Source organism: Apteryx rowi, unplaced genomic scaffold (assembly GCF_003343035.1).
Source record: "Apteryx rowi isolate R43461 unplaced genomic scaffold, aptRow1 scaffold_343, whole genome shotgun sequence".
NCBI lineage: Eukaryota > Metazoa > Chordata > Aves > Apterygiformes > Apterygidae > Apteryx > Apteryx rowi.
The window spans coordinates 532,928-560,600 of record NW_020449897.1 but is presented as its reverse complement, the minus strand read 5'-3'; the positions used below and the strand labels follow the sequence as shown (position 1 = coordinate 560,600).

The window sequence follows — 27,673 nt, the reverse complement described above, 5'->3', positions numbered from 1 at the left end:
GTGCCTTTGTTCATTTGGCTCTTATGGGAAGATTCACAGTCAAAGTGCCCTGGGAAATGCCATGAATAGCCATGGCTCCTTGCTCTGATCTTCTGTGTCTTTTTTTTCCTCAAGAAACAAACTCATGCCTTAGCAGTTAGCAGCTCAGCTCACTTAGGAAGCAAGAACTTATAATAGGATTTTTAATTCATTTCTTTAGGAACTAATTAAAATACAAGTTGCCCCATTAATTCCAGTTAGCTCCCCTTAGCACACTAGATGCCTATTCTCACACTGCCTGTGTAAAATTGCAGATACATTAGATACTGCAGTCATCAGCAGAACTCAACTGGTGCTTCCAGCAGGTGAAACACAGCTTTCCCAGGAGAGCTTGAAGAGATGGTCTCTAAAATATGAATCATGGGTTGATTTAGTTGCTAGGTCCAACTGTTACTAGAAGGACATGAACATACAAACTTACCTATTATACTACCACATARAAGTGTTAAAACACATAGGTCAGAATGAAAGTGCTTGGCCTCCCTCTGTCATACATTTGCTCCCTCTAGAACAGATACCCATGTATTACTCACTTCAGACATCAACCCCTAGGCTCCAGTAAAGTCAAGAGAGAGTCAAAAGACTGTTAACAGACATGCCAAAAACTGTTCTCTGCAGGAGCCAACCTCTCTCCATTGGTTTGACTACAGAGACTCATGTTTGACAGCGGAACTTCAATGACACAAATATCCCCTGCAGTATCTTCCCTAGGCCAATATTTCCCCTCCCACAACTTTTTGTTATGTGCATGCAAACACACAGAAGTTATCCACATACACACATGTATATACATATGTTGTTTCTGAGTTGGTCTCTTAACCTTCTCAGTAGCAATTGGAGGAAGGTCTCTATATAAATGTCATCTGAAGAAGCTCTCAAGCCCATGCACAGGTGTCATAAAACATGCCCCAAGCTTAGCTGTCAAATTACATCTTTTAAGTGACCTTTCTCAGCTACAGCTCTAACTGATCAAATATCTGGATGTTTCACTTCTTTGTCCCCAGCAGAGAAGCCACTTCTTGTATGTAATGAAACAGTCCCTCCTAATCCAGCCACTGCAACCATCTGGGCCTTAGCTCCAGCCAGGTGGCTGTTTTCTTGCATAAGATAGGTGGTTTTCTGCAGTTTCATGCAGATGTGACATTAGATCCCATGTCGATCATGGTGCCTGCCAGCTTGCAGTCAGATCACAGCAATTTAGCAGCGGCTGGTTGCACTGAGGGTTCAGTCTCACAAAGTCTTGCATATGAAAGGAAGCAGCTTAATCATGCCCCCAGACCAAAGTGGTTTGTCTATGGAAAACAAAGTGCTTCAAAGGCAGGTTGCAAGAGCATTGTGTTTCTCTGATGTGGATCTCCTCTCCTCTCCTGACACCCCACCCAACAACATCAGGCAGAGTTGAGTCATAGCTGGGTTCTCACTTGGCTTCCTAGGATTTAACCTTGAAGTAGGCTTCAACTGTAGTGAAGGGAGAAGTTGGTGTATTAGCACATTACTCTGAACTTGAGGGGCAAGAGGGTAAGGAAACAGCATCCAGGCACTTACTTGCATATTCCTGTGGTATCATGGGCTGGTCAATGACACTAGTGAAGGCTGCGATCCAGTCCAGCTGGTCAGTCTCTGTCTCACAGGTGAAAAGGTATTCCCGGTCGGGGGTGACAATGGTGAGGCCATAGTGCCAAGAGAAGTTGCCCTGTGTACCCGAAGGCAATCCCTTCTGGACGCTATAGCCATTCTCTCTGCTGCCCACAAACACTTCGCCCTTAGCAAATGCATCCTGCATATCAGGAGGGAAAGAGAGGGACTAACTGAATCCCAGAAGGACCAGGGAGTAAGAGCAGTGCACCAAAGGGCAGGAGGTGAGTGGGTGAGGATGAGAGATGTAACAGCAAAAGATGAAGATGGTCCGGGGATTCAGAACAGCAGAGACATTATGCTCAAAGACAATGACTGAAAAGAAAATTAAGAGCACAGATCTCAAGAGGCCTGAGAGAGGAACTGCTCCTCCTATCTCTGAATGTCACCCTCCATGTCACTCTCCTCCCCACCACCACCTTGACACCATTGCCCTTCCTGTTTCCATTGTTTACAGGCAGTGAAACAAACACAGAAAGTGTGGGATGAACTAAGTGGGAGGAAAAGGGGAAGACCTAGAGTCCATTCAGAGCAGTTGGGGAACCTGCAAGCCTCCCTTGCTTCAGAGCAAAGCAAAGCAGCAGAGACTCTGCCTGTACTTTGACTGTCCACAGCACTGTTGCCTACAATGGCCAGTGGTCAGATCTCCCCCTCACCAAAGGGTCCTTGAAGTACATGAGCCTGCGGTGATCCAGCGTGAACCAGCGCTTCTTAAAAGCCTCTTTCTGCTGTGAAGGGAAGAGGTGACATATATAAGGGGACAGTGCCCTCTGCTGCAAGCAGGGTGAATGGATACCTCGAATTCATCCCAACCACTTCAGTTAAGCCCCTGCTTTAGAGCAACCTTCTCCTCAGCCCTTCTGAGCTGGGAGTGGGGATAAGTAACTGTTTTTTCAGTCCCAAGTGTTGCACCCAAATCTTGGACTTCTATGAAGGACCCCAGAGTTCAGACAGGAAAAATCCAGACTCTAAATACATGTAAAGTCATGTACACACAGAAACATGAAGAGGGATCTGTTGTTCCAGGAGAAAGCAGGGACTCTGGTTTCATCTACTTTCACATGCATCCTTCCCCTTCCTTTTATTCCCCCCTCCCTTGGTGCACACACACTGTTCCCACGGGTCTCTAAAGAGTGAGGGGTGGGGGGAGGTGAAAACAGCAGCAGAACACTGAAATAGGGAAGGTCAGTGTCTCTCTGGCAGCTCCCTGTTAGAATTCTCCTCCCACAGCAGCTTACCTTGGGACCAGTCTTCTCCATGTATCCCTCTTTCAGGAAATTYCTTGTCAGACGGCTTTTAAGCTGCAAGAAAGGAAAGAGTAGCTTCTCATAGCCACATTTCTTTGTCATTAACTTTCTCCCCTTAGTCTGGCTCTGCCACTCTTCCCCACCTTTCCTTCTAGAATTTCCCCCTTTTAAATTCACGTTACCTGAGCTGCCTAGCCAGGAGTCACTTCTGCCACCAAAGTCCCCAGAAATAAGAGAGTGCCTGTTCCATGGCCACCACAGGCCCTTGTAAGCACGTTTTCTCCTGCTTGTACCTAAGCACTGCAATTTCCACTTCTGTACCTGGAGATCTAATAGTAAACTAATGGGCTTTTGTATCATGATAAGTGAGTACCAGCAGGAGACTCAGCACTGCTCTCTGCTGCTGCCTTACCTCATTATCGCTGGCTATGGGAAATGCTACCTTCAGATAATGGAACTGCACAGAGCGAATGGCATTGAACCAGTCCACTACTTCCTAAAAAGAAACAGCACAGGACAGAAAGATTAGCTAGAGCAACAGTGAGCAATGCAAATTCACCCAGCTGCACCCATTCCTACACTAACTACAAACACAGCCAGCTCTCCCTTCCAAGGCCCTACAGCATCTTCCTCACACACACAGCCAACATGTCTGCCCCATTCCCCACAAACACAGCCAACACCTCTACCCGTCTTCTACAGCAGCTCCTCCCACACAAACCCACAGTGCTCCTGCCCTGCTCCCTGCAGCAAATCTCTTCCACAGACACACAGAGCCAGAACCCCCACCCTGTTACCTACAGCAGCTCACACACTCACCCCCTATCCTACCCATGCATCAGACTATTTAATACCAGTAGCTTCTCAAATATTTATATAAAGCACCTCAATTGTTTTGCATAGTGTTTGGTGCTAAACCTAGATACCTTTCCATTTTCATGGTAGACAAATATATTCCGGGTCTTGTTGTCCTTGAGATAGGTGATCTGCAGGCCATTGGGGTTTCCAATCTTCACTGGCTGGAACGTAGCATTGATGACATCTATTTTAATAATGACTTTGGGTTCTTTGGCCTGAGAACATAAATAGCATTGGTCATACACAAGGAATCTTGGTGGGAAAGGGACCTAAGCTATTGAGTTAGTGGGGTAAGGCAGAGTCAGTATTTTAAAAGGTATAACTGCCCCTTCCTATCAAAACTGTTGCAGCACACACCCACTTCACTGTATGGTATACTCGTGACCGAACAGTGGCTCAGCCCCTCCAATTTAGATTCAAGCTGCGCCTACTCGGGAACTGCCAGCAAGACACTAAGTGCATAAAATGTTACAGCTTAGCCAGTCTAAAGGCTAACTGACCCCAAAAGGAAAGATCCCACTCCTGCTCTTCCCTACCCAAAGCCATTCCCTCCTGTGCAACAGTAAAGTAGCACTTGTCCCATTCAGCTCAGGGAGATAAGCTAGCAGAAAAGTAGCACTACCCAAAACAAACCAACCAAAGAACATTTTCTGCCAGCTAGCTCCAGTGGGGTCAAGCAAGCTGTCCGGCTGGTGCCAGGGAAGGGGCAGGATTACAGTCAGGATAGGGACGGAGCAAAAGAGAAGCCCTCTTACCAGCAGTGAGCTTAACTGTATCTCAAACCTGTACCCTGAGATTCACTGGTGAGACAAGAAAAGGGGAATCTAAAGGGAGTGATGATGCTCCCCTATTATCAGCAAAGAGACTGTTCAAAGGGAAGGGTGTAGGGAAGCACAAAGGGAGGACATGGGGGAAATGTCACCCTGACAGTAGGAAAGGGGCCCCTCTCCTGAGTGACATGGTTCTTCCATTATCATCCCTGGTCTGGGATGAGCAAGGAATTCTCAGAAAGATGTGTCGGAAAAAGGTCTCTGTGACTCCAGTGCCCTGGGTGGAGTTGACCACCATACTCACATCCTGCTTAGTGAAATACTTCAGAGATCCCTCTCTCTCAGACAAGAGGAACTTGCGGGGTAGGAACTGCCCGTTGTCTCGGCCTCGCTTCCAGAGGATGCCTTCCTTCACCCCTAGGAGGAGAAAGGCCAGTTTTAAGAGCATCTTCCCACAGACACTGTAGGTGTGTGAGAACTGCGTGCAGCAGCTATGAAGTATTGCTGAGAGCAGACACAGAGAAGGGGAGATCTCACCTCTGACTTGCAATAGAGGGTGGTGGTGTTCCTGGGTTTGCAGCCCAGATCCCTGGTGCAGGGGGAGGCACCAAAAGGCATTCACAGATGCTTCTCACCTCCTGAGCAGGCTCCTGCTACTGCCTCTGACGGTAAGAGCTGTCTCTCCCTACGGACACCAAAGCCTTGGCCCACGCAGACAGCTGGCATGGGACCAGAACTCTTCCCATTTTACTTTGCAAGCCCTTGGGCTCCAGCATTTTGTGTCACAGTGCTGGCAATGGCATTTCAAAGACAAATGCTGTGGTTTGGTGGGGGTGGCATGTAACAGGACAGAACTTCCTTTCTGCAAAGGTCTGGCTCTACCAGCAGCGAATGCCTTTGAATAATGGTAGCTGGTAATGTCAGGCTTGGAAGCACCCCATGGCAGTGCCAACCTACACTGCCCACAATTTAAGCTCCCCCAAAACAATGCCCATGTAAGTACCAGACAGGTTCTCAAGAGTGCTGGTTGTGGGATTTGCGACACTGGCACTATGAGCTTTCTCCTCCTGGTGCTCAAAAGCTTCCAGTGAAGGAAACAAGCAGGACCTTTTGAAGCTGTGCTTTGCTCTTACCATCAGAGTATGGCAGCTGTTTTCCTGGCTCAGTGAATTCTTTGCGTTCATATTTGGCCCGTATCCACTGCTCTCTCAGCACTCTAGGGAGAAACACGACAGGCAGCTCAGAAACGAACTATAGGAACCCAGAACTGCCCTTCCCCCTTTTCTTTTATATACAGCAACTTACTGGCAGTCATTATAGGTTGGCTGGTAATAGTAAATAGGGATGTGAGCTTCATATGTGGCATTAGTCACAGCATTCCCGTGCTGGGCCAGGAACTGTAAAGTTAGACAGAGAGTTAGTGCTTTCCCTTTGATGCAGACTCATGTTGGGCCTTTTTCTTCCCTGAGATGTGAGAGGGCAGATGCACGTTGAGCCATAATGGACCACTGTCTTTCCCCTCCACTGCAACATCCCAGTAAAGTTTGGCTACAGAAATGCGGGTCTCAAAGGTCTTGTCTACCCTCAGAAGTTACACTGATTGCACCCAAACCAACAGAATGCCTTAAATATCACTTCCATGGGGTTGAGTGCATGCCCATTTAGTGGATTTTCTGCAATGCCCCACATCTCCAGAAAGACTGTGTTCAAACACAGCACTACAATGTCTTTTGAGAAGACATTTTGGGAAGACTTTCCAAAGCTCTCAGCTCCTCTCCAAAGCCAGTGAGATACAGATTATTTTGTTTGGCCCTTTGGGAGATTTTGTCAGTCCCCTAGTAGGGTTGGGGGGTGGGGGGGCATGTAGCAGGGAAAGCTCAAGTCCCCATAAATGCCATTATCCCCAAGGGATCACATTAAACCTGGAAACTCTTCTTGGAGCATGGAATTGTCCAAGATTTTCCCCTTGCACTGCTGAAACTAAGAGGAGATGTTGAGACAGGGTGATGCTGGCCAGTAGAAAATAGGTAACATGGAGCAATGAGGACCTTTGGGCCTTGACAAGATACACTGCAAGAAGATCTCTGCCCCAGCCATAAAGTAATGGGACATGGGGAGACAAGTGTATCCTCCCTGTCAGAGTGGGTTATGGGGAATTATCCCCACATGAGTATTCAAAACACAACTAGTAGCACCAGGATTGTTTATCAGATCAAATCTCCAACTGTGTGAGACCCAAGGCCTGATTTTCCCAGGACACATTAGTGTATGGCCTAGCCCCAACCCACCTGACATACCAATGAGGACAAAGATCTCACCTGCACCTGAGCATCATCCCAGTGGTCCATCTTCAGGGATTTGACTTTGCTGATGCTAGGGATGTTGCGATGAATTCCTGAACAGCTGAGGCATATAAAGACACCCAAAGTAGAGGATGCCCAGTCAGGATCTGAGAGTATAAAAAAGAGTATCAAAAGCAATGGCAAAATTTCCTGGAATATATGCCTCTACTGCCAAGAAACAGAGAGCTGGGTGACCACTGTTTCATCTGAGCTGATTGTTTACCTCCCAGGGTACAGATGCCAGTCTGGAAAAAGAATAGCTATTATTGCCTTATTCCCCCCAGTTCAACTATTTAATCTTAAATCTCTATTGACTTGAACCCCGACAAATTCCAAAGTGTTCTGCAGACTCCCTTTATGTAAAGAATCATCCAAGATCAAAATGCGACCACCTCTGCGACTCCAGGAGCTGTTTACTGCAGCACAGCAAACCCACAACAATATTTAGCTCAGGAAGTAGAAAGCAACCTTGAMTCCAAAATTCTCCAGGGTGAATTTAAGAAGGCAAAATGGTATTAACTAGCTCAATCTTAATTTGGCCTGGGTGGTACAATCCACATGCCCCTGTTGGGAGGAGTGTGATGAGCATTTTTACAGCTTTTGTAAGACCTCAAATTGATACCCTTTCAGGAGGGCAAGCCCTTTAATAAAACAAAACTCTGGGGGGCCTGTGGCAGGTTGTCAGTTTAGAGCTGAGTCACAGAGGAGGCAATGCCCTTTTGAATCATGCCTTCTTTCTGGAGCAGCTAGAATTTCGTTGGGAGCTTTCCTGTCAGGTCCTGACTGGGCCTGACCTTGATTTGTATTTGAGATTTGACACGATTACAGCCCACAATGCTGCAGTTGCACAGCCCCTGCTCATCTGGCACTACAGTGTTCCTGTCCTTCCTCCCTCCAGCACTGTGGCAGCACCTCCTTCCTCCCACCTTCCTAACTCAACCCCAGAGAGAGGACACTAATATCCAGACAGAGCAATGACTCTCCTCTCCCTCCACCTCCAGGTGCTCCGCAGTCTGGACAATGTGCACCAAACCACACCATGACRTGCTGCTGGACTACACAGTTTCCAACAACCACACCTCAGCATTGCCCCTGCCCCCGTTCACTGTCCTCCACGGGTTGCCTCAAGGCCTCAAATGGACCAAAATCGTCACTAGAAACCAGCCCCTGCTCTCTGCTTCTGACTCTTCCTCCAACGGCATTTTCCAAGCCCTTGGGGACTCACCCGGCTTCCCACAATCTGCGCACAAAGAGTTTTCTGCTCTTCTCCACACCTCCTTTAGGGCTTTCACACTCTTCTCGTTGCCTCCAGACATCATGTTCAAATGCTACCCCTCTGGGCAGGGCTGGGCCGGGCCAAGAGGGCAGCTGCCCGTGTCTTCTGCACCTGCAATCCAACCCACTGGGATGCCCTGGGAGAAAGGGACACCAGACAGCTAGAAGATTTTGCAGAAGGAGGAAAAAGGGGAAAGTGGGAGAAGCCGTAAGGTTAATCAAAGGACTACGAAGGCCTGAYGGAGCGCCTGACTGGCAGAGCGCAGCCAGGGGCAGAGGCTGGAGGCCGAAGTGCACCCAGACTGTGAGAGAGGAGAAGGAAAAGGAGGAGGAGGAGGAAGAGSAGGCCTACCCCATGGGCGTGGAGGGAAGTGCAGCAATTAACCACAGAACTGGTTTTTCCGCATTTCTGCTGGTGAGAGGACAGCCAGGAAAAGAGTGCAAGCAGCAAGTGGGCTGATAAAGCACTAAGACAGCCCAGGACTAGCAGCCACCGGGCCGTGTCAGAACTCGTCACACTCTGTGGGCTGGGGTTGACTTTGTCACTGCCCACAGCGCCTCAGGAGCTTCCACCAAAGTCAGCAGGCTACAACGTAAGCATGACATCCATTTTTAAGACAAGGACTGGAGGGCAAGAAAAGTTCAGAAGTTCAGCCAGAGTCACTCAAGTGAACAGTGAACCTGGGAGTCCTGACACCCTACCAATCTGTGCTAGTACCTCTCTGCCATCAGCTACAGAAACCGTGGCTGTTTGGAGAGGTCCTACATCCCAGAGGCTCAGCATCAGAGCTGAGACCAATCCCCATGCTTGCCCTCCCAGACTAAGAGGAGATGCCACAGACACCAAACAGAATGACAGACGACAATACCCTACATTAAAGCCTCAGACCTTTATTAGAGAGATATGGACATGAACTATTTGGAAAACCAGAAGAGCGGGTCTTGTGGCCATGACCCCCAGTGCCCTAATGGCTGTACAAGGCAGAGCACATAAGATCTTTTAAACACCTCTGCAGGGAGCAAGCTGCAAAGGAGCATGAGCTGGAGGCACCATGGCCTGAAGAAACCTCCTGCTCACCTCAGGCTGGATGCCAGGGCTCTAGCTAGATGCTAGGTCACAGATACCACCCAGGTCTATGGCAGCAACTTCTCTCTCCCAGCTCCAGCAGGGTGGAAGAAAATGTTCCAGAAGCAGGAAAGGGACACACAGGAGGGATGCACAGAGGTCCCCCCGTTGCGTGCAGGGCAACGAGAGGATCAGATCCCTGCTCTGCTCTTTCAAACTACTGTAGGCAAAAAGGTGGTCCCCAGGGGCCCACTGCCTGCAGTGGGAGCCTGTTGTCTCCCTGCACACGAGCGCTCCTTCGCTGGAGCCGGCCCAGGCTAGGGCCCGCGCGAGGCTCCTGACTCATCGCTCTGCCCGCAACTCCGGCAAGTCGCGGCAGAGCTGTTGCGCCCCTCTGCAACCAGAGTTGGCGTTCAGCCCAGGCAGTAGCCGCCATGGCCGGCCTTTGTCTCCATCTCCACAGCAGTGCCGTGGCAACACCCCACGTTTGGGGGCCGCGGGAAACGGCCTGGGCTGCTCCTCCCTCCCCCTAAAACCAGCTCTGCTTGCAACGGCCGAAAGCCAAGGTTGCACCCAGGCCCTTCACCCGGGGTCTCCTGGGGGCCAGGCGCCCTCTCTGTGTAAATTCACTGCTGCCCGTCGCCCATGTCGCCCCTTCCCCGCGGCCGGGGCAGGAGCGGGGCGCTTCGGGGCAGCGCGGGGGACGAGGCAGCGGCTCCTTCCCCCCCACACGCCCCGCCGGCAGCTCCGGCTCGGAGCCGCAGGACCGCAGGCAGCGGCACCGGGCAGGTCCGCTGCGGGGGCGGCGCGGCGCGGCACAAAATGGCGGGCGGGGCCGAGCCGCCTGGCGCCGTCCCTCCCTCTCGGCGCGGCGCGGCGTGGCGCGTTGCGGCACCGCCTCGCGGGGGCCGGGCCGGGGCGGGCGGCAGCGCGGGGCCGCGGCGTGGAGCCGCGGCGTGGGGCCGCCATGGGCTGCAAGAAGAAGAAGAAGGGGACAAGCGGCGCGGCGGCGCGGCTGGTGGTGACTTTCGACGAGGAGCGGCGGAGGTGAGGCCCGAGTGCGCCGCCGCCGCCGCTGGGGCTGGGCCCCACCGGGAGGCCTGAGGGGGTCCAGGCCCGGGGGGCAGCCGGCTGTGGTGGGGCGACGGAAAGCCCCCCCCCCCAGGGGTGCTGAAAGCTCCGGGGCGTTTCCTCGGTTTCCAGGGAGTACCTGACCGGCTTCCACAAGCGGAAGGTGGAGCGGCGGAAGGTGGCCCTGGAGGAGATCAGGCGCAAGCTGAAGGAGGAGCAGAGGAAGATGAAGGAGGAGGTGCTTTCCCCCCCCCACCGGCCAGGGAGCCGCGGCCCTGCGGGCGGTGCGGGGCTGCGGGAGGGCTGAGAGGGGCGAAGCCGTGGGGCAGGCCCGTGCCGACCGCCCGTCGGGGATTGGGGCTCCCCCGGCTCGCTCGTAGGGGGAAAGGGTCGTCCTGGGCGGAGGAATGGGGATGCCGTCGGCAGCTGGTACAGCAGAGGTGCTGCAGTGACCTGTTTCCATCCTTCAGCGGCACAAGGAGTACCTGAAGATGCTCAGTGAGAGAGAAGAGGCGCTCGGTATGTGTTATTTGCCCCATCACAGCTGGATGGATGCGAGAGGAGTCCAAAGTTTGTGAGAAACGGGAGAGGTGCCGAACCGGCTAGGAATCTCGTGGTCTGTCACGCAGAGACCTTGGCTGGGGGGGTCGGAGACTGAGCAGAGGCACTCGCGCGGCCCAGCAGGGCTCACTCCTTCATGTCTGCCTGAGGAGCAGGATAGCAGTCAGCATAGTGGGCTGAATGGTGAACCTCTCAGCCCCTAGTCCGTAGTCAGAASGAGAATCAGGCATGTTGTAGAGAAGGGAACAAATGGGATGACATCTCTAAACTGTTACGGGATTCTTTTCTGTTGGGGAAGGCATTTGCCTTCCATGCTTGCAGTGCCAGTGTTTCAGCCTCTCCACCCTTTAACCCTACATGCAGAGACTCCGTCTCTTTCCCCCAAGGTGGCAATGTAGGAATGAGTGTAAGCCTAGCTTGTGTAAAGCTGTGTGCTTTGTAGTGTGGGATTTTTTGCCTCCCCAGATGAGGTTGATGAACTGGAGCACTTGGTGACGTCGCAGACRGAGTCTGTGAACATCGACCACCCAAACCACATTGTAACAGTGACCACCATCAGTGACTTGGATCTCTCAGGCGCACGCCAACTGGGACTGACCACCCCTGAGGTACAGCCTCTTACTGCCTCTCTGGTTGTATCAGCCTTGAGCATTCTTGGGGCTGGGTAGGTAGGATGCTCCTTGATTATGTCAATAGATTTGCAGCTGACCAGGAGCACGACTGAAAAGGGAAACTCACAATTTTTGCATTCCTCCCCAATGTATATTAGTCCTCTAAAGAGGAGGAAATGCCCTGCATGAAGGGCTCATTCCAAATCTCCCTGGAATCCTTTGCTGTTTCCCTTTGATGTAATGTTAGTGGAAGATGCAACAGGGCTGGATGGGGAGAACATGGTATTTTCAAGGCAAGTACAACACAAGCAGCAAGAATGCAGGCTTCACTGCGTGGACTGGCCTTGACCCCTTGCCTGTGTGCTGTCCAGGAAAAATTGGTACTAGGGTTAAGAGGAATTTCTCTGTCTATGTTCCTCCGCTCAGACCACAAATAAGGAAACTATTCAGTTCTGGTTATGGTACCTTCTATTTCAGAACAGAATTTAACTGAACTCTCATATTAGTTTCACAGAGACTTTCAGGCACTAGTTGTCTTAAATCCTTTTGGTCTTTACAAGTCATGGCTGGTTTTGAGCTCTTTGGAGAAATGTCCATGTTGGGTAGTTAACCTTTTAAATTTTTAAGGGCATCGTCTAATCTAAAAATCTACTTAAAGAGGTTTTGGTAGTAATTAAAAAACAAAAATAACATCTTCACTTTATAGTTTAGACTTGAATTGCATAGCCACTGAGATCCTGTTGAAGAGTTGGATCTTAGAGTGGATTAATGTATTCCTTGCTGCTGTCCCTTTTTTGAAGGTCTGTGGTAAGAAACCTTGAGACTCGGACAGTAAGGGATGTGGAGGATTTAAAGAATTTGGTCCATAACTAGATGTTTCACAAAGTAGGATGAAACCAGGAAGGCAGCAGAAACACTCAATTCACCAGATACTGCCTGCTTTAATGTGTCTATGGGGATTTTTTTTTTTTGTTCCTTTCTAAGGGAAAAAGTATCAGATCAGAAGAAGAGAAGGAGGAAGAGGTGGTGAACAAGCTCGCAAGAACAGTTCCCAAAAAGTCCAGAAATCCCTTCCTGTCTGAAAAGTATGTATAAACTTGTTCGAACCTTGCCCAACCTGTATTCCCAGAGTAGCCATGAGGGGACAGGAAGAGGATGCTGTACTGCCTGGTTGCCTATGGATAGGAGCCAGCAGAGGGCACTTGCAGAGCGTGAGCCTGACTGGGACACTTCATTCCCAGCCTAGAGTCCCAGGTAGCTGCCAGGCTTTCTGTTTTATTGATCCCTGGTGACAGCAGTAGGAAGATGCTGCTGCAGTGCAGAGCAGGCTTTGCCCTGAATTATGAACTCATTCGTTCTGCTTGATGGATATTGCAGGGTGCAGTGTTGCTCTGGGATGTAGGTAAAAAGACTCTAAAGCTTAAAGCTCTTGCATTCCCCACATTTTTCAGTATCCAGGGTTTACAGCTGCTTTGGTGGTACAAGGAATTATTTAACTCTATGGTGGCTGGACTGCCCATTGCTCAAAGAGTGCATTTTGGTTGTTACTGCATAATGTAAACTTAAAAGCTTTTTTGTCTCATCAGGATGATGCCCAACACAATGGGATTCTCCAGGGTTTTACAGATGCTAGCGTCCCCTTTCTGCTGGGCCACGCAGGGCTGTCCTGCTATTGTTGTGGTGTCACCCTACTCCTGCAGACTTTGGTCCTCAGGCATTTCTTTTTTTCTGCCCTGCACAGGATCTCATCACTCACTGCCTCACTGCACATGCACAGTCAGAAAAAGACAAAAGGAAAGCGACCCCAGCGTGGGCAAGGCCCACGCAAGAAAATCCAGAAACCCAGTACAAGACGAACCACTAAGACTCAGCGCCGGAGACTGACCGGCAAAACAGGACGTGACCAAGATTAAGGGAAAAACTAGTGCTTGGACCAGCAGCTGGGACAACTTTTGCATCTGGTCAGTGGCTCCTTGTAGCCCATTTGTCATGAGCAAAGGCCTTGTTTACTTGACTTTCTGACCAATGATGAGTCCAGCTTAGCTGTCCTCTCACCTCCTCATCTGAGCACTGGCCAGAGTCACTGGATGCTCTTCCCATTTGTTTCTGCAGTGATCTACTACTAAGTGTTTGGGTGCTGTGGAAACTCTCAAAACTTCTGCTGAGGGTCAGGCTATGAACTGAGTAAGATTCTTTATTTAGCATAAAACCCTCCTGTCCCTGGACCTCCTCTTCCAGAGCTGATACTTGGCTTTATTAAAGGAGAGGATCTAGGGTTGAGTGCAACAGASAAATCATCAGGGAAAGTTATGAGACTAGGAAGAGTTCTGCTTCCACTTGTACACAGTGCCCTGGTATTTCATGGAGGCATGGTTTCATCTTGTCTCATTTCTTTTCCAGTGCCACACCTGAGTGAAGGGATGCTTGCTTTTTTTTTTTTTTTTTTTTTTTTTTAGGTTACCTTTCCCAGGTGAAATTTGGTGACTTCAAGTAAATTTTTTATAAAGTCATTTTGCTAAGAGGAAAAAAAAAAAAGGCATGTGTGATTTATCTGGAGTGGAACAGCAACAGTGCTAATGCCAATATCAACTGGGAAGAGGGGAGATCATTCCTGTTGCTTAAAGGATCTTGAAATCCACTGGTGCTCAGGAAAGAGAATACCTAGGAGCTATTTCTGTGGTATACAGAACTAGCCAGAGCAGGAATGGCTCATTTCTTTGTCTGCTGAATGAGCTTAATTCTGATAGCTCAGAGGAGTATGAAATCCCCTAATACCCTAGCTGTACGTGTGTGGCCCTCCCCATGATGGGAATGGCAGAGGCTGCCCTTCACCTCAGGGCTGGTGCAGTGATGAGCAGTTGCCTTTCTTCTTGGAACCTTAGTACATGTGTTTTAGCATGGATGCTTCCAGCAGGAAAGAACTGCTTGCACAGCTGGAGCTGAGGAATGCCAGTGGCAAAACTGGGAGTGAATTCTCTAAGGAACTAGGAAACTGAGCCTAGGCAGCACGCTGACCTGTTCCCTGGAGTATCTGTAGGAAGTGCTGTCCATTGTGCCTCTGTCAGTTCTTCACCCAGCCATCTTCCCTGGACAGGGCCTCCTCCCTTGCCACGTGTGTACTGTGGAAGAAATGACAAAGGGAAAAATGGTTCATGTGGCCAAATTCCACACCAGAAAATTAGAAACCCAGCACTGAGTGAGTGAGTAGGTTTCCCCATGCCTGAAACCATAGGGGAGAGTAACCGGTGCCTGAGGCTTCATGGAAGAACTTGGGAGCAGTGATGATAGCCAGCAGCCTCTAAAGCAAGTGGTGTGCAATGACATCAGCCTGTCATGCCTTTTCCTCTGTGTGTGTTGGGAGGGAGGGTATCATCTCAACCCTGTTTCAGCAGGTTACACAATTTCTAGTAGAGCATCTTCCTCTGGAGGGAGCTGTGTGATGCACAGATAATTGCAGTAAGGAGTGAGGCACTAGGGTGCTTTCTGGCCTTACTTCTTCCTCAGAAAAAGGTAAACATCAGGGAGGGAGATTCTGTTACCCCTTGTGGGACCCTGAGTATTTGGACTCTGCATATTCCATCCTGGGCCAAGACTTGGTGCTCTCGGTCACTAATCCAGAATAGTCTTGGTCACATCATGGGTGTGCAACGTGTGTGGTTTCCTTATCTCCAAAATAGGTGTGATGGCTTCTTCTGCACTGTCTGTGAGAGTGCCCACTCCAGAAAGCTCACGGGGTTTAATGTGCTACCATACCAGTTTTCCTGGCTTCACTTAGGGCCCTTCAAAGCTGCAGTAATACAAATTGGGGKCAAGGCTGAAAAAGTCTGGTATCAGAATTGAATCTCATCCTAGGTGTGTGTCCAGGAGATGCCATATGCAGAATACAAAGTATTTCTTATTCTGTTTTGGAAATTATGTGCTATAGGACTATTCTCAGGCTGTTGGGTTTTAGGGGTATATAGGGAGGGAAGGAGCAAGTTCTGTTTGGAGTGATGCACCATGCAAAGGGGACTGTGGCTCAAAGCTGGAGGACAGCGTGTGACACACTCGACTGGGGAAGGCTGTGTTGTTAGTTTTAATGGACAATATATAGAAACTGCAGAGGCAAGTCTGGGGGAATGAGTAGTAATGAAGATATAACAATTTGGTTGGGTCAGTTCAATACTAGGACAGCAGTAGGTCTATGTTGTACAGCAGCTTTCCCTTCTCCCCCAGGCATTGTGCCTTGCAGAGTGACAGTAGGCAGACTGTGACTTACATTTATGCCTGCCCCAGGAGTTTGCTGTAAAACTGGAATGGCCATTTTCAAGGAAGCTCACAGTTCATGTATTTTTCACAACTGTAAAATCTGCTGAAATGTGGAGTGTGAACTTGGAGTTGGGTTGCCTTCCAGAGCTTGTAGAAGACCTGAAATAGTAATCGAGACAGCATTGAGTTACCTTATTATAATCCTGAAGGGATGTTAAGACTGACCTCAACAGTACTTCAGTGTTGATATTTGTTATTTTGCTGCCAATTGATTTAGAAGAATCACTCTTCTAGTTTGCTTTTTCCCTGGCCCTAATAACTTCTGAGTCTTTCTCAAGTGTCAGTTAAAATCTCCAATAGCTTCTATTCCATGCCCTGAAAACTCCCAGTCCCTGCTGGAAGTTGTGTTTTCACATTTAAGAAGAGGAGGGGAAGGAAAAAAAAAAGGCATATGGAAAAACTGAAATCAGAACTGTTAAATCCTATGTGGAGTTAACAATCAGTATTGCTCACCCTGTTATTGATTTCTCCATTTGATTGATTAAAGCTTTACTTTGTAACATAAATTACTGACTCAAAGACAGCAGGCTAGCATTGTTATGCACAGGGTTTGGAATTGGGCTACCCCAGAATATACCCCAGGTGAGACATACACCTCCAGGGGGGCATTTTGGGTAGTGATGACCTTACTGTGATGGAGCCGAGGCGCACGATGGAGCCGAGGTGCACGGTGGCCACAGGAGCTGCCTGGGGGCTGTCATCGTTTGGAGGGGGTTCAGCCGAAGGGGAGGGTGGGAGGGAAGGGGCTGGGGCATGGGGAGGGCGGGCGGACGAGCTGAAGCCCAGTGCCCCCAGATATTAGATCAAGGATATAAGTTTCTATGCGCAAGTTAGTGCATTAAGTATTTACTGGATGCACCACAGTTTGTACCAGGCTGTGGCTTCAAATTCTTGTTCTGTGATTTGTTGCCCCTCCCCCCCCCCGTTTTCAAGACGGATTTGAGCTTTGTTGTTGGTTTTCCCCCAGCTGTTCACAAACAAGTTCCAGCTGCTCAGGAAGAAGCTGCTTCCAAATATAATATACCTGCAAAAATCAGCATGCTAGTGCAGCCTCTCCTCTGGAAAGGAAAAGCAGTCACCAGCAGCTCTATACGTGCCCGTGAGCAACCCCTTCCTCAGCCTGTGCGCACACTCAGCTTCACGCTTTGCTCTGCAGATAGGCCACCACGGGCACCTGCATTTTATTTGTGCTTGTGCCTGAGGGCTTGCACAGAGACAAGCAGTGGGGAGGCTTTGACATGGGCTGCTACATTCAGGTTTCCTTGCTTGATGGATTTTGTTGACTAGACTGCAGTTCTGCTCACATGCTCACACAAAAATATAATTGGGATTACAGAGGATCAGAACCTGACTGGGAGCCATGAAGGTCAGACTTGTGGAAAAATAGGAGCACAGTGCAAACTAGAGATAGTAGCAGCAAATGTATGAGCTATGCAGTAATCATTGCACTGTTTGTTGCTGTTAACACCCCTGCAATTGCATGTCTGGCTCAAGGCTATATGCAGTACAGTCCTGCTGTTTCCAGCTTTGCATTTCAGGAAGGACCTGGGGAAAAAAGTTAATTGGAGAGTTACAAGAGCTGTTGGAGACTCATAGAATAACTGGGGTGGTTTGGGAGAGGCAGGGCTGAAGAGTGGATTGTGAACTGCCTTCACTTGATAAACACAAAAAGCCTTTTTTAACACACACCAGAACCAGGAAGAGTAGTAAGTTGAATTGTAGCAGGAGCAATTGAGGATCGCTGTTAAGAAACGTTCACCAGGACTGCTGAGGTTCAGGCACGGCTTGTGCTCAGCAGGGTGAAGCCCAGGTTAGACCTTCACCGCCAGGGGGCGTTTTAGGTAGCGATGACCTTACTACGATGGAGCCGAGGCGTGGGCACGGTAGCCGCAGGAGCTGCCTGGGGGCTGCCATCGTTTGGAGGGGGTCGAGCCGAAGGGGAAGGYGGACGGACGACATGCAGCCCGGTGCCCCCTCTCCAGGACCGCCCGCCCGCCCCGGGGCTCCGCTCCCGGTCGATCGCCCGCCCGCTGCAACCGACACGAGGGTGCTGGCACACATGGGCGCCGCCGCCAGCCACTCAGAGGGCGATATTCAAATCGCTGTTCGGCGGCAGCCAATGAGGGTTTAGGAGGCGTGGCCTCGCGCCCCGCGTTTCCCACGGCCGGGTTGATTCACGGGGAGCTCGGCGGTCGGCGAACTGCTAGGAGCTGCGGGCAGGTGCAGGTACTGGGGGCACTGGGAGGCACTGGGGGGCACGGGGCACGGGGCACGGCAGGGTGGCTGGGTGGCTGGCTGCCTGCCTGCCGGAGGCCCAGGGGAGCGCCTTCCCGGCAGACGGCCCCGAGCATCTTGTGGGAAGTGGGGGGCAGTGCTTTGCCCATCAGATGGTGGGTGCTGTGGGCTCTGGACACAGGTGACAGTCCATGGGAAGTGATGTTGGGGTTTTTCTTTCCATGTCCTCTGGCAGGTGAGTGCCACACTCATGTCCAGGGTTTGGCATGGCAGCTGAGCTGAGAACACATGGCCCAGTGCAAGGAGGGAGGCTGCAAGGTTGGCATTGGTGCAAGTTGCAATATTGCAAAATGAGTGCACTAACAAACAAAAATTATAGCTTGGTTTTGGTGTTGACAGTTATCAATAGGTGTTTTGGGGAGCAGCCATAATCTTGGTCAGCCGCTCTGACTCATGTGTCCATGTTCAGAGGAGTGGTGGCATGTTCACGTCAGCAATGGACTGGCTGCCTTTGGAGCATAGCTTTGGCACAGCGGAGCAGGGGAGGTGATGATGGGCAGGATGCTCTAGGGAAAGTCAGGACATAAGTGCAGAGCCCAGCTCTTGTGCTAGCAACACTTATACTTTGCACTGTTGCAAGCAACTATCCACGTCTCAGATATTTTAGTGGGATCAACAAGTTTAGGAAAAGTCTCAGTGGGTTTCTAAATTTCCTAAGTTGCCTATAGATATCCCTTTACAAGTAACATAGTCATGAAGAAAGGTTTCCTTTTTGTGCCTTCTAGCAGAGCCTGAGGTAAGGAAATTTCCTTCAAGCAGAATATCAGGATGTGAACATCATTCTCTCAGTTCTCAGGGACTCACAAATTGGGATGCGCCAGCAGACATTTGAGTATGGAGTGCAGTGTCCCCTTCTAAAACATATTATATGGTTCATACTGATGACCTTGAATCTTGATACCCTTTGATTCCAGTATTTCCAGCTGAGAGCAGCAAACTTCAGTCTGGAAATAACATTTCTGCTTCTGAAGGAGCTTGAGGTCAGGGGACTGAAAGCTCTGGTTTTCTGCTTCTGTTCCTTACTTCTTTTCCTTCCGGCTGCTTCCTGCCTGTAGCACATCAGCCAAAGCATCTTTGTCCCTGCTATGGACTATGTCRGGTTTGTTAGACGATGTGCCCTGTGAGAGCTTTGAAGCCAACACGTTTGCAAAGAGTCTGTGCCAGCACTGCTTCCGAGTGGCGGGGGCTCACCAGCACGCTAGCCAGGTGAGCTCCACCATCTCACCTGGAGGCTATGAATACTTTTTTAAGGGCCCCTTTGTTTGGGGTTGGGACTCCATGTGTCTTTGTAGATATGGAAATCTCCAACATAAAGGCTCAGCCAGGCTTTCTAGATGTCTTTGAGGGAAGGCTGAGTGGAGAGAGAGCCTTCCCAGGCAGGGGGAATCCATCATTTAACTGTGCCCACCGGCTGGTGTCAAGCCCAGACCATAGCCCAGAGCTGCTTTAGCGGGGAAGGGCTGGACATGGGACACAAGGAGCTCTATGCATCCCAAAACAGAAAATAGGGTTGTTCCAGATGCCAACCCGTGTGGATAAACAGTGACAGAGAGGGAAGGGAGCAATCAGCAGGGCAGGCACTGACCCCAGTCTGGATTTAATCCTTGCTGAATCCATCTGCTGGCATTCACAGCCTGCCTCCCCTAAAGCTCTGTCGTGACAGGTATCCCCAGGCCCCCTGGCTGACAGCTCAGGCCGGGGGCTGAGGCCTTCTCCTGGTAGCTGCAGTGAGATGTTCTCGCAGGGGAAGGCAGGCTGGAGGGGAGAAATCACATGGGAATTTGGGCTCTGGATACCTCACCCTGATACCATCCCTCAGCATGGGGCCAAGCGCAGGGGTGGGGGCTGTGGCAGGCTGCATCCGGCCCGGCATCAGCCGGTTTCATGTTCACAGAGGGTTTCGTGTTGTTTGCTGTCCTCCAGGAGCGACTGGCCTGAGATTATGAAATAGTAATGAGCTTCCCTCTCTCTTTCTTGCCCTCTCCCTCTCTTCCCCTGGCCCCGGGCCCTCTAGAGTTACCTCAGCCCTTTGCCTGCGATCTGCTCAGAGCTGCCTCCTCTGAGCGAATCCCAGTGCGGGCGAGACGCTGGAGGGAAAGCTGTGCAGACAGCCGGCTCCCAGGAGCTTTCCCCTCCTTGCTTGTAAGCCATGAAGGTAACGGGGCTGGGGAGGAGCGGCCATGCCCYGGGAAAGCGCCAGCATGCCTGTCAGGCCCAGCAGAGGGCCTGGGGCCACAGCCTTCCCTGCAAAAATCGCCCTCCCCTCCTCTTGGCCTGCTCCGTCACTCTCTCCGCAGGCTGTCCAGGCAGCGCGGGAGAGCGGCTGCGAGCAGTGCCAACGCTGGTGCGGGGAGGCACATGGGAGGCCTCCCCTGAGCCCTTTTCCACGTGCTCTTTCTCCGTAGTGGCTGCAGCAGGGGAGATGTACATCATCAAACAGGACCTCACCAGACCCCTCTGGCCTCCCGAAGTAGGAGAAAAATCTCAGCAGTGAGGAGAAATGGCCTGGGAGAGGCAGCAAGAGCCCCAGTGCCAGGGGTGCTCTCGGAGGAGGTAGAGGGAGTTTCTGAAAGGCAGCCTTTCTCCTTATCCTTGACACAGTGGTGGCATCACCGCATCCCCTTTCTTCCCCACAGGAGCATGCTGTGGAGGCCTGGGGGCATGAGGCTGGCAGCAGTACAGACCCAGGTGGGCCCTGGGACACCCTCTGCATTGTAGCACCTCAGTGCGAGGTGTATGTGAGCGTGGGCTCCACGGACAGGACTGAGCGGTGAGTACAGCCCGAGGCAGCAGCACTTGAGTGAACCCGCTTGGTGTGAATATCCGAGCAGGGGGTGAGGGAAGCCAAGCCACGGCTGCGAGGAGGGAACAAATGCATTACCACTGATGCTCTATGTGCCATGGCCTGCAATCAAGGGCTGAGCAAGCCACCGCCGACGTGCCCTCTAACTGGATTCCTCTTGGCCGTCCCAGGAGGGCTCACAAGGCCACAGAGAGTTTTGGTTTTCCTCATTACCTCTAGAGGCTGGTGGGGTTGATGAGGGGGCCCAGAACAGGCTCTGCCACATGGTGCCCCTTCTGCAAGGTGAGAGATCTTGTGTCTTGAGCTGGTGGTGTGGTGCTGCCGCCTGTCTCTGAGCCCCCCAGGCCTGTGCTGACCACTGACTCTCCTGTTTCCCTGCTCCACAGCTGGGACGAGAGCTGGGCATATCCCCTGCTCAGCCCCAGAGCAGAGGGCGAGCACAGAGAAAACAGTACCGAGCCCAGCACCGACCTCAGGACCTGTGCCGAAACCAACTCCGCACTCACCAGGGTAAGATTGGGAGTAGCAAAGGGGTCTCTCTTGGTTTGGGCTATTTCATTCACCCCTATCCCCTTGCCCCAACCCTTCAGTACCACTTCTGCTGGGTGCTTTCAGAAACTCCTGAGATGCAAGAGGGRATCACTGAAGGCCTTTAGTCCCCACAAAGCAGGTTCTCCCATAGCATATAAACAGATTTACTCATAGATTCCCCCATGCAGGCTTTCCTATGTTATTCCTTGGCATGCCAGCTGACGTCCGGCTGGGATCGCCTTATGCTCCCCCTGCTCCTCTCCTGGTCCCTTTTCACCAGCAGCTTTGGACTGAATGGGCTGTAACTTCTTACCTATGCTTCTGCCTCAATCTAGCCCACAAAGGCTTCCAGGGGCAGCTTTCTGCCCCCATTGCAGAGATCTGCCCTATCTTGTCTCTCAGGACAAGGAAATGACCAGGCTGTTGGACAGCGTTCTGGGATCAGGCAAGCGAGACATGATGAACTACACAGGCCACAAGGAAGAGGTGCGGACGCGAGCCCTGCAGGCAGACAGAGCCAGGTGGGGTCAGCCCATTCCCTCTGCACCCTGGACAAGAACAGAGTCCCAGAGCTTTAGGAAAGAAATCTGCCCTCTGAAAGCAGGTACATTTGGTTTGCTCCCATGCTAGATCCTAGTTCTGTCTTGCTTTTCACATGGGGACCTTTATGGGAGTCTCTGAATTTCACAACAGAACTTTATTTAAATTGAAGGGGCCTGGGCTCTCTCAGCATCTCTTTATCCAGGGCCTAGTTCTGGTCCCAGAGGTCTTAGATACCGCTATGGGAACCATGCAAAAGGATAAGGTCCAGAGTCCATAAGACTGCATCTCTTGTGTGTTGACCTCAAAATGTGGGTCTCCCGGGTGTTCTCTGTCTGCATGGCTTGGTGTGCCCTTGGTTCACAGCGCCATGTCTCGGTGCTCCCACCCTGCCTGGAGAGAGTCTGGGTTTTGTCTGTGCCCTCGAGGATCATTTCTAGCTCTCCCCTGAAGACATGCATTGCAGTGGATGCAATGGCTTTCTCCTGCATTGCTCGTGCCTCCAGCAGTAACGGCTTTCTCCCCATCCTAGAGCGTGGTCCCACGAGCCAGAAGCCTGAGGAGAGCTGGGCAAAGCATCGCACAGAGAACAGCTATTTCTCCCTGGAGCGTCGGAAATCTGACCCTCCGTGGGCTTCCTCCCCGCCACGTGCTAGCCGCAGCACCTCACCTGCCCGCAGCGACCTGCCACGCACCAGTGGGCACCTCGCTTCCTTCACCGGCTCCCTGACTCGGGAGCCCAGCGGGCGCCCCATCAGTGGGGGCACAGAGGGGAGACACGGGCTGGAGAGGCAGGAGTACACAGCGCTGGCCGACCTGCCCAAGCCCAAACGCCTCAGCCACAGGGAGGCTTTCGATCACAGCAGCTCCCGTACACTCAGCCCCGGCCGGGTGGAGGTGGAGCGGATATTTGGCTGCGAGCGCAGGTGAGAAGTGGGATGGGTCTCCATGCTGATCTGGTTGGTCGGACGTGTAGGATTGCCCTCAGATCCTGCCAAGACCTCCAAGTCTCCATGCTGCAGGGGAGAGCAGGGCTAGACATGGAAGCCCAGCCCACATTCATACTTCAGCTATGCTTACATTTTCTTTAAAGCTAGGGCTGGGTCCACGTCCAGCGCCTCCCTGTCCCTGTGAGGGCCCTCTGAGGAGCTCCCAGGCCGGAGGGCCCTACCTGTGGCATGCAGACAGGTGAGGCCTTTGGAAAGGTGCAGCCAAGCTGAGCTGGCAGAAGCAGAGGGAGGAGCCCATCTTCCTCATTCTCCCAGCCATGTCCTGGAAGCTGCAGGACATGCTATGGGGTTGGGATAGCTGTGCAAAGGAGGAACACCGGAGGTGGTTCCCCTTCCCACAGTGTCAGTCACTCCCCAGGGATTCAAGTTCCACTGTAGGGTTGGGAAAACTGCTGGGCTGTGGGATGAGCCTGTGATTTCAGGGTCAACTGCAGCTTTGCTTGCCACTCAGCCAGGGATTAGGGTTGCCTAGCAGTCCCCAGTGCCAGACGGCTCTTGCTTGCAGGTACACAGCATGGCTTTGGCTTGAGAGCCACAAGTGGCTCTAGCACTGACCACCAGCTGGTGGCACAGGGGAGGAGGGGAGAAGAGGAAGTAAGTGGGAACAAGGCAGTGGAAGGTATTCTGGGGAGGGTGGATGGGATGTGGGATTGAAGGACAGGATGGAGGGAAGCTGGGTTTTCCCTCAAGCAATAGTGGAAAGAAGACATGGGAGAGAAAGTGGGACACATAAGCAAGCATGGTTAAACTGATGGAGATGGGGCAAGAGAGAGCCTACAGGACTATTTGTGTTTGGGGCAAGCAGAGATCTGTGGGGTCAGGCTCAGATGGAGCAGGGACCATGGTCACAGACCGCTCACAAGGTCTCTGCCAGCTGTAGCCTCCAAGCCTCAGGGCTGGGGGCCTCTGGCCAGGGCCCTGGAAGCCAGGTTGGAGCAGCACCTGGGATGGATTATGTGTGCCAGCAGGAAATCRGAGACCCTGGAGGCTTTCCAGGCCCTGGAGGAGGGCCGTGTGGACCGGCTTGATGGGAAGACCCCTGTGCCACCCAGCAAAGGTCGACTAGCTCGGAGGCAGTCCAGCCCCACCCTGGCCAGAGAGGTGATTTTGCCACATGGTGGGACCCCAACCCTCACCACAGCTTACAGAGCATAACCCCAGCTCTCCAAGCTGGGTTGCTTTTTCCTGCCACATTTTCCTCTATTTTTGCCTCATGCTTCTGTTCCATTTCCCCCTCTCCTTCCCTCTATTCCCATTCCCTTCCTTGCAGCCCATTCCCCCTGTCACAGGTGAGGACTCTCTGCTCTTGAATGGCAGCTGCCCCTTCACTGTTCAGGTATAAGAGGCTTCTCTTACGTGCATGTTGGCTCCGTACACATGCGTTCAATTGCTATGATGCTTTTTGTCTGCACAGCTATTTAACTAAACTGTCTCCCAGTCCTAATCCCACTTTTTCTTCCTCCCTTGCTCCCTCTTACCTGAGAGATGTCAGCATTTTTTTTCAGAGGACTCTTTGCTCTCTCTCCCCTGTGCCCCTAGGGCCAGCGGCTATCCCAGCAGCTTGAACAGCACAGCAGAGACCCCAAGGGGTCCCTGCGCTCCCTGAGCCCGGTTCGGCAGCTGGAGAGGAACAGCAAGAGCCACAGGGATCCCCTGTGCCCCGTGAGCCCAGCTCCACGGGCAGAGAGGGACTGGCGGAAACCAAGAGAGTCTGTGAGCCCCATTCGGCAGCTGGAGAGAGACAGCAAAAGCCTGCGCTCCACAAGCCCGGCTCACAGATCAGAGAGGAGAACGGGGGAGGCTGCAAGCCCTCCCCAGGGCTCGGAGAAAGACTGGAGGAGCCGAGCGGAGTCCCTTCGCCCCACAAACTTGGAGAAGCACACAGAGAGAGACCGAGCTGCCTGGCAGACTGGGAGTACAGGGAAGCACATGGACAGGAAGAGCCAAGGAGATTCCCTGCACTCTGTGGGCCTCGGGAGGAGTTTGGATAACAGCAGGCTTGGCCGAACAGGCCCTCTGCGATCGGTGAGTCCCAGGAGACAGGCAGAGAGCACATGGAAAAGCCAAAAGGAGATCACCCCTGCCAGCCTGGTGCGGAGCCCAGAGGGGAAATGGATGAACTCGAGAGAGCTGCTGCACGTTGGGGGCCCCAGGAAGCACTCGGAGTGCGGCTGGAAGAGCCTCAAGGAAAAACTGCAGCCTTCCAGCTCAGGGAAGGGCACAGACAGTGACCAGAAAGGCAGAGGCAAGCCCCTGCGCCCTGTGAGTCCAGCACAACCTCTGGAGCAGGACTGGAAGAGTCAGGGAGATGTCCACCAAGCTCAGAAGATGGAGAAGAACTGGAAGCACCAAGAGAAGCCCATGTGCCATGTTGACTTGATGCACCACCTGGAAAGGGACTGGAGGAGCCCTGCTAGGTGTCTAGATGCAGGACCATGGCCAGACAACAACTGGAAAAGGCCTGAGAGTCCAGCACAGCGGTTGGAAGATGACTGGAAGGGTCCAGAGCCAGCCCGAGCCTCAAACAACCCAGAAAAGCCATTGGAAAGTGACTGGGGGAACAAGAAGAATTTCATTTATCATGTGAGTACAGCAGAGGCATGAAAATGCAGGCAGAAGCCAGAATTGATGGGGACCCCACCTGCCCTTCCACAAGGTGTAAAACGGCTTCCCTACCTGCACAGAGCAGGAGGGTCCCGTGATTTGCAATTCTCTTTGCTGGCCAGTGCAGAAGCAGATTGTATGCACACACTTGTGCACATTCACACATACGCGTATAGCCTCCCTTTTACCCTGGCATCCACTCTTCTCCTGAGCCTGAAGGAGCAACGCTGTCTTCCCAGAGCTGGGAGGAGGTTTTTCCCCTATGAGCTGCACTGGGAGGCAGATATTCAGTTCTGGGAAACTGAGGAAAGGACTAAACTCCTAGGACTTAGCTCTTGCTTTCTCTCCCTGCAGTCCCAGCTGGGTGGAGGCGCCCACTCACCACAAAGCAGTGCCAGCTCCTCAGGAAGCCAGCACCCATACCTGAATGCCAGCGAGAAACACAACAAGGTAGGGGACAGTCCCTGAGAACGGGATTGGGAGGGATCTGGTTCAAAGCAAGCTGGCAGGGCATTTCTCTGTGACAAAAGGTAATCAGCCCTCCCTGCAGGTCAGCAAATAGCTGCAGGCTGCACTCGGGTGCTTGATGCTGAGACTGAGCGGGGGCTCAGATAGGTGGACCTTTGCCAAGAGCTGCAGGTGCCTGCATGCCTCCTTCCCCCCGGCTTACTGAGTACTGCGCTCACTAACGCACCCCTGTGACACAGGAAAACATGTCTCCATCGTCCCCCATTTCTCAGATTGGAAAGCTGAGACTTTCTAGCCTTTACAAGGTCAGGGAGGGGTGAGTGGCAGATTTGTGACTAAAATCTCAGTTTGGTCGATTTCCCTCCCTTTATTATTATCTGGTGATAAGATAGAAACAACTGTTTTATGGGTATGAAGAAGGGGATGAAACTGGCATTAGTGGCATGACAGAAAATATGATCAATTGTGTTGGCATTCCTGAGAGACCAAAAATAGCAGGAAAGTGGCATTGGAGGGCTGCAGAAAGTGCCCTGGGAGCCTGTATAGTTGGCAGCCGTGCCCAGTTCCCTGTCTCCTTCCCTGTCCATGTATGTCAGTTTTCTTGCCCAGGTTGTCTCCCAGGAAGAAGGAGGGAAGTCTATGAAAGGAGCGTACATTTGCTAGGGCCTGGCTTATTCATTTTATACGGGGACGAACTGCAGCCAGGCAGGAAGACCTGGCAAAAGCCTCTGAAATTTGAAACTGGTGGCTCCCCCCATCCCTCTCCTCCCTGCCCCAGGTCAGTGTGGAGCCCTGAGCTCGCAGAGCTGCTAGTTCAAGTCCTGCCTGCCCTTTCAACGTTTCCACACTGCTGAGCTCTGGGTCAGGTGCGTTAGCAATGCTACATTCAATTTGGCATGTGGAAAGAGGCATTGCCTCAGTATAACTGGTCAGCATATCTTAGCCTTTCTGAGCCCCCTGACTGTTTTCCATCATGGGTTCAGACCCTCTCCAGCATTTCCCATTCCTGACACCGGCTGCCTTTCTGTAGGCACCTTTTGCAGGCCTCTAGAAATAACCAGTGGTCCCCTCTGCACCCGCTACTGCCTCTGTGAMGATAACAGATCACAAACTACTGCTTTAGGGTCCTACTTCTTTGAGCGAGAGGCAGGGGAGAAAACCAAAGGGCCTCAATTTTAGGGGACCAAAAGTGAGGGCCCCGCTGCGCACACATGCACGCAGGGTCACCTCGGCCACTGGGGCTGCCAAAACGCCGATACAGCCCGGGGATGGGATGCCCGGCTGCTTCTTCCTTGGAAAGCAGAGCCTCAGCCCTTTTCTCCCTAGGGTTTAATTTTTCCTTGCCCCAGACCTGGCCAAGTGCAGAGGGAGAGGGACAGGGGTTGCAGGGCCGAGGCATCGCCCCCCCTCTCCGGCACCGGGGGTCGCACAGCCCCGGCGCGATGGGCSGGGGCACCCGCGGCCCCCCGCCCCCTTTCTCCTCCGCTTGCGCCCCCGGTGCCCAAATCTCCCCCTTTGCCCTGCATTGGCTGCTCTCCTGCCCTCCCCGGCCCCTCCATTGGCTGCCAGCGGGCGGCGGCGGGGCGGTTTGGCCCGCGGTGACAGGCTCCCATTGGCCCCGCCGGGCCCTCCCAGGAAG

The 27,673-nt window shown here is 52.2% G+C and overlaps 3 protein-coding genes and 1 long non-coding RNA gene across 6 annotated transcripts in view; 3 read left to right on the top strand and 1 right to left on the bottom strand.

Moving 5' to 3' along the window:
- Positions 1 to 168: 168 nt before the first annotated feature.
- LOC112969320 (arf-GAP with dual PH domain-containing protein 1-like) lies at positions 169 to 8,677 on the bottom strand. 3 transcript variants are annotated; one of them, XM_026072507.1, is made up of 12 exons: positions 8,519 to 8,677; positions 8,117 to 8,303; positions 6,868 to 6,998; positions 5,855 to 5,946; positions 5,683 to 5,765; positions 4,854 to 4,966; positions 3,848 to 3,994; positions 3,334 to 3,417; positions 2,913 to 2,975; positions 2,331 to 2,402; positions 1,585 to 1,816; positions 169 to 1,497 (listed from the first exon to the last, which is right to left on the bottom strand). In XM_026072507.1, exons 2-12 carry the CDS (start codon positions 8,208 to 8,210, stop codon positions 1,469 to 1,471), a joined length of 1,140 nt encoding a protein of 379 aa, XP_025928292.1. In that variant the 5' UTR covers positions 8,211 to 8,303; positions 8,519 to 8,677; the 3' UTR covers positions 169 to 1,468. The 3 variants fall into 3 exon arrangements, with proteins under 3 accessions (XP_025928292.1, XP_025928291.1, XP_025928293.1); XM_026072506.1 differs by lacking the exon at positions 8,519 to 8,677 and having other exon boundaries at positions 8,117 to 8,504; XM_026072508.1 differs by lacking the exons at positions 2,331 to 2,402; positions 8,519 to 8,677 and having other exon boundaries at positions 8,117 to 8,505.
- Positions 8,678 to 10,156: 1,479 nt separating this feature from the next.
- NOL12 (nucleolar protein 12) lies at positions 10,157 to 16,289 on the top strand. Its single transcript, XM_026072512.1, has 6 exons — positions 10,157 to 10,279; positions 10,436 to 10,541; positions 10,774 to 10,822; positions 11,330 to 11,472; positions 12,460 to 12,560; positions 13,217 to 16,289. Exons 1-6 carry the CDS (start codon positions 10,200 to 10,202, stop codon positions 13,386 to 13,388), a joined length of 651 nt encoding a protein of 216 aa, XP_025928297.1. The 5' UTR covers positions 10,157 to 10,199; the 3' UTR covers positions 13,389 to 16,289.
- A 4,295-nt stretch (positions 16,290 to 20,584) lies between these two features.
- Positions 20,585 to 21,334, top strand: LOC112969328. The gene is made up of 3 exons (XR_003254694.1): positions 20,585 to 20,631; positions 20,715 to 20,848; positions 21,268 to 21,334. It is a non-coding gene; the product is annotated as an uncharacterized LOC112969328 (long non-coding RNA).
- A 2,613-nt stretch (positions 21,335 to 23,947) lies between these two features.
- TRIOBP (TRIO and F-actin binding protein) overlaps positions 23,948 to 27,673 on the top strand; it is a 21,797-nt gene continuing 18,071 nt past the window's right edge. The window contains exons 1-3 of the mRNA XM_026072499.1: positions 23,948 to 24,063; positions 24,502 to 25,545; positions 25,921 to 26,016. Of these exons, the coding sequence (XP_025928284.1) occupies positions 24,892 to 25,545; positions 25,921 to 26,016 (750 nt within the window). The 5' untranslated portion in view covers positions 23,948 to 24,063; positions 24,502 to 24,891. The remainder of the gene's footprint in view (positions 24,064 to 24,501; positions 25,546 to 25,920; positions 26,017 to 27,673) is intronic.